Source organism: Acanthisitta chloris, unplaced genomic scaffold (assembly GCF_000695815.1).
Source record: "Acanthisitta chloris isolate BGI_N310 unplaced genomic scaffold, ASM69581v1 scaffold35386, whole genome shotgun sequence".
NCBI lineage: Eukaryota > Metazoa > Chordata > Aves > Passeriformes > Acanthisittidae > Acanthisitta > Acanthisitta chloris.
This window is the reverse complement of record NW_008678190.1, coordinates 2,493-7,647: the sequence shown is the minus strand read 5'-3', so window position 1 is coordinate 7,647 and position 5,155 is coordinate 2,493. Positions and strand designations below refer to the sequence as shown.

The 5,155-nt window shown below is 42.5% G+C and overlaps 1 protein-coding gene across 1 annotated transcript; it reads left to right on the top strand.

Moving 5' to 3' along the window:
* The first annotated feature begins 1,022 nt into the window (after positions 1-1,022).
* RBP7 (retinol binding protein 7, cellular) lies at positions 1,023-4,416 on the top strand. Its single transcript, XM_009076778.1, has 4 exons — positions 1,023-1,119; positions 3,458-3,636; positions 3,982-4,083; positions 4,366-4,416. Exons 1-4 carry the CDS (start codon positions 1,047-1,049, stop codon positions 4,414-4,416), a joined length of 405 nt encoding a protein of 134 aa, XP_009075026.1. The 5' UTR covers positions 1,023-1,046.
* Positions 4,417-5,155: the final 739 nt, after the last annotated feature.

Below are 5,155 nucleotides of genomic sequence, written 5' to 3'. Positions count from 1 at the left end.
AAGCTCTGGTGTCCTCATTTCCTACTCACGTTAGTCTGAGTCATATAGGCCAAACTGCGAGCTCCAAAAATGGAGCTAAAGTTCAGGGAAACTCTCTGCAAAGTATTAGCTTTATATTCAGCCCAACACAAGTCAGTTAATAGATAAATGTAGTCAGTGTAGATGAGTTTTCTCACCCTTAAACCCCTCATTTCCTCACTTCAAGTTCCCTATATCCTTTCTCCTCAAGGTCAAGCATTCCTTATCCACTTTCCAGAACACATTGCTGGGTCACCACTTCAGAGATTTCTATCACTTCTTTGGCTGAAGACAAAGTCCAGCACTGAAGTTTATCTGCTGCATCCTGTGCTCTACAGCCTGTGTGCTCTGCCACAACGTGTGGCATTAATAAAGCATCAGTGGGAAGCACTGTACCAGCTCTCCTGTGTGTGTCAAGAACAGAAAGCAAAGAGCTCTCCACACAAAACCGCTTTTTGAATGCTGCTTCCTATTCACTGCAGACATAAACCAACGAGACAGAATTCCTGTCTCCATGGCTGTGTCATAGGTACTGCATTAAAAGTTGTTGATAGAACATTATCTACAGTTTCACAGTCAATCCCTGTCTGTTTGAATACAGCTTGTCTCTACAGGGATTCCATGCTGAAGCACTAATCATCCTTTCAACAAACATGTAGTTTTCAGATCATAAAGCCACTGATCTGATAAACATGCAGGAGATTTCAGTGATGACAAAATCAGTCCCTTTCAAGGATGCAAGGTGGACACAAGCAGTTTAAACCAGTTTTTGGCTCACATTGTGGCTCTTGGGCTATTAACATTTGCTCCACACAAAGATTTCGGACAGGGTGAACTTTTCCCTCCAAAGCAGCTGAGGCCAATCCTCCAACACCCTCTCACCTCTTGGCCCTGCAGTACACCCTTCCCCTCCACGGGAAAGGCCTGGGATGTAATCCCACCCACAGGCTGCCTTATATAAGGCCTGGCTGGAGAATTACTTCTTCATTTGTGCATTTTTGACTGGACCTTCCTTCCACCCTCTGGCAATGCCTGTGGATTTCAGTGGAACCTGGAACCTTGTCAGCAATGACAACTTTGAAGGTTACATGGTGGCTTTAGGTAGGTGGAAATTCCTGATTCTGTCCTTCCCCCATAAAGGCCCTTCTGATTTTTAAGTTCTTCTAAAAAACAGAGATTGCTTAAACTCTTTTTTTCCTCTCATGAACAACAGAATGATCTTTGCTGATAAAGAGACAGCATTAACTACATTTTACATGTCATTGCAGTTTTCAGGAATTTCTCAGCCTAATACATACTAAAAGTAGATTTTTTTTTCATCTATAGCTTTCATCAGAGACAGGAAAGAGTTTGTCTTGTCCACTCAATTTCTCTTGCTTCTGAGCACAAATAAGCCTATGCCTAGGGTTAATTAAATGCTAAAGCACAAAAAAAGTTCTTGGGTATTTGCCCCTTCCAGGCAGTTGTTTAGTTTAGTGTCATCTATCTTTAAACAGCTTACAAAACATTTCTGTCACTGCTATGACTTGCTGAGAAGTTTCTCTAAGTGTCCCTTTGCTGAGTGAAGCCAACCTCTTTCTTTGCTCAGGTCTTTTATAGAGAGAGATGAACAGTGCTTTAATGGGGAAATAAGGAAGTTTTCAGCACTTAACTAGCTTTCTAGTCCATAGCTCATTACAGACTGATAGCAGACAACCTCGTGTGCTGCCCTCACCTCTCCCACCCTTCCCTACCTTTTGCACTTGTGTAAACTGATAATCAGCACTGTCCCTTGTGGGTCATTGTATACACAACTAGAAAGAAATCTGTTTCTTGACTGTATCTGTGCTGGGTGACCTACTTCAATTGTCTAGTTCTTATCTTCACCAAGGTGAAAGAACTCTTTGTGTTACTAACCCTGCTATTGTCCATTAGGAAAAAGAGAAAGGTGCTCCCATAATGAGTGTTTACTCCTCAGTTGGGATACTAAGTCATAAACTCTTAATGTGTTCAAATGGAATAGAGAATCTGTCTGATCCTTGATGAGAAACATTGTCCAGCTAAGTAAAAGGTTTTTACAGTGGAACATAACTACCAATCTCGTGGAAAATGCAATTTGGTTTCTGCATGTAGTGGGGGGAACTTTCTTCACCTTTACTTTTACAAGTATCCCGTTGATGACTTACAACCTACCTTCAATTACTCCTGTTTAGTTGCCAACATGCTGAACAAAACAAGGCCTGAAATTGATATTGTACAGCTAGAAAGAAGCACTTATCTGCCAGAGTAAGAGGAGTGAGGCTAATATCTGATCAGCTGAGTCACTAGAGGGTTACAGATAATGGTTATTCCAGGCCTGGCCCTTCCTGCAGTTAATATCTGCCTCTAAAGAAGAGATTTGTAAGTAGTTTGTATTTACACATTCTTACAACCATGTTAAGGCTTAATGGGAATGGCTGTGCCAGGACTGAATTCAAACCTCCCCTGCTAAAATCAACTGGCAGCTTGTACAAACTGTGCCTGACATATCCTGGCATGTCTGCAATGCTTGGAGTAATGGAGTGCCAATTTCAGCTGAATCCTGAGCCATATGGTGCAACACAGTCACTGAACACACCCTGACAATGAGATCACAGCCTGCATCAAGTGAGAAACTTCCACTGGTCCTATAAAATGACAGTTTTATTCCAGATGATGGAAACAATTAATACACAGCCCTCATTTACCCATCCCCCTGCCAGAAACCCTAACTCTGAGCATCTATTGGGATGCAAAGTACTTCTGCTGCCTTCCTGTGCCCCTGAAGAAACAAACACTCCCTGGAGGAAGAGAAAAGCCTCCAGAGGCACTCACTGCTTTTGAGCTCCGTGTCACCAGAACGTCAGGATTCTGTTTCAGATGACTGATCATTACAGATAACCAGGAAATCTTTGGACAACTGTGATGGTTTCTAGTTGCACTTAAAAAGTGTCATAGCAAGAGGCATGTCCTGCTAACCAGCCTCGATATTTTGAGACTGCTCTTCATTTTGCCCTATTTAAGGTATAGGGTGCAGAGAGTTCTTGTTAATTCTTACGATGCCTTTTCCTCTGACAAAAGATGAGAATGGGTGTTAATCATTTCCTCTTGCTAAGTGGGGGTTAAGTCTGAGACCAAACTCGGGTGTCTCTGGGGGGAAATCAGCTCTCCCCAACTCCTGAAAAGTCTTACATAGGGATTGTGCAACAGTGGAGTAAACTGGTATTCCAAGAGTAAAATGTACAAGAGGATGACTTAATCTGTGTAATGTACAGCTTTGAACAAAACAAAAAGGTTCCAATCAAACAACAAAACCCTGCACAGCAGTAAGGTCAAACCACCTAAGAAATACTTCTAGCAGTACTAAAGATTAAGTCCTGGCTGAGCAAAAGGCTGTCAAATGTGATCAATACAACTCTGACCTTTTTGCCTCCTGTCCAAGGTATTGACTTTGCAACTCGCAAAATAGCCAAAATGCTGAAGCCTCAGAAAGTGATCAAACAAGATGGAGATTCCTTCTACATCCACACCACCAGCACATTCAGGGATTACACGCTTGAATTCAAGGTGGGAGTAGAGTTTGAGGAAGATAATAAAGGTTTGGATAACAGAAAGTGCAAGGTAAGAGTGGATATATGAAATCATGAGGTTGTGACAAAATTAAGAACTACTCGAGCTGAAGCTGGTTCAAGAACACTATCTGTAATGCAGTGCAGAGGTGGGAGCCTGAGTTACAGACAAGGAGTTGTACTCAGGAGCAGTATTTGGGCCCTCTTTATGCAGCAAAAAATGGACATTGTCTACAAAGGCCAGGCTGGATGAGCCTTGAGCAACCTGGTCCAGTGAGGAGGTGTCCCTGCCCAGGGCAGGGGTTGGGACTAGATGATCTGTAAGGTCCATTCTTCTACAAGTGCATTGCAGAACTGAGACAAAGACACAGAAACACTTTTGTTTGCTGTCCCACAGAGCCTGGTTACCTGGGAAAATGACAAACTCGTGTGTGTCCAGACTGGTGAGAAGAAGAACAGGGGCTGGACTCACTGGCTCGAAGGAGATGACCTCCACCTGGTATTTATTTCAGATTTCTACTCATTCTCTTTGTGACAATATAATGTGGTCATGGTGTGCACATCTTTTAGCTCTGTAGTACTTGTAATGAGTGTGCATAGTGAGCACATTGTGCTTTGAAACAACTTCTCAGTTTGACTGTAAGGTGTGGTTAAATTCAGCATGTTAAGCACAAGTTATTAGCATGGCCAGAGTAGGCAAAGGATCTGTGTCCACTTCTGGAAGCAGTTCCTTGTTTTGATTACTCTATACACCTACCCTTTTGTTTCTTTGCTTCTGTAGGAGCTTCGTTGTGAGAACCAAGTCTGTAGACAAGTGTTCAAGAGAGCCTGAGCCTGTGTGGTGCTCTGGTTCCTGCCTGAGAGAGCTCTGCACAGGGCACTGCACATCCTCACATCCAGCGACGGCTCCACAGACAAGAACTGATTCCTCATACCCATTGACCTGAAGGGTCTGATGTTTCTGGCTCAGGAAAGAAGTTTCTGTTGCCAAAGATCTGATTTTTGCTAATAAACGCTCCAAAAATAGTCTTAAGTACTTAACTTTTGAATGTGGTTTTGGAGGAAAAAATACCAACCCAAACCAGAAGTGATGTGGTCTGGGTCTCATCAGACAGAAGAGGGGAATGATGGGAGAGAGGGGGAAATCACAAATAAGAAATCACAAATAAATCAGACACCAAAGGATGCAGATTAATTATTCAAAGTGCTTCTCTGTAAGATGTAGACTAGTAAACTGCACTTGTTTGTGTCTGAGATGTAAATAATAGTGTGAGGTCCCACATTGTGTCACAACTGCTTTGTTCTCCAAAGTAATCAAGTTGAGCTTACCAGAGGGAAGCAGCCTGTGGTCAGGTCCCAGAGAAAGGAACACGAGTTTGTGTGATCCATGGAGATTCCAGTCTGCAAAATAATGGAGCTCTGTAAGGACATACACAGAGTGAAAACAATGCTGCTTTAGTTAAGATGATTTGCATACACTGTTCAGTTAGGTTAAATGTTTTTCTTTATCACACGGAAGGAGTAGGTTTTATGGTGAACACATGTAAGAGGTTAGATCAACTTGGTAGTTA

Excerpts from the sequence above, each read along its gene's own strand:
- RBP7 (XM_009076778.1), top strand. The coding sequence starts at position 1,047 with ATGCCTGTGGATTTCAGTGGAACCTGGAACCTTGTCAGCAATGACAAC. Across the intron at positions 3,637-3,981 it reads TGGATAACAGAAAGTGCAAG|AGCCTGGTTACCTGGGAAAA; the intron begins GTAAGAGTGGAT and ends GCTGTCCCACAG. Across the intron at positions 4,084-4,365 it reads AAGGAGATGACCTCCACCTG|GAGCTTCGTTGTGAGAACCA; the intron begins GTATTTATTTCA and ends TTGCTTCTGTAG.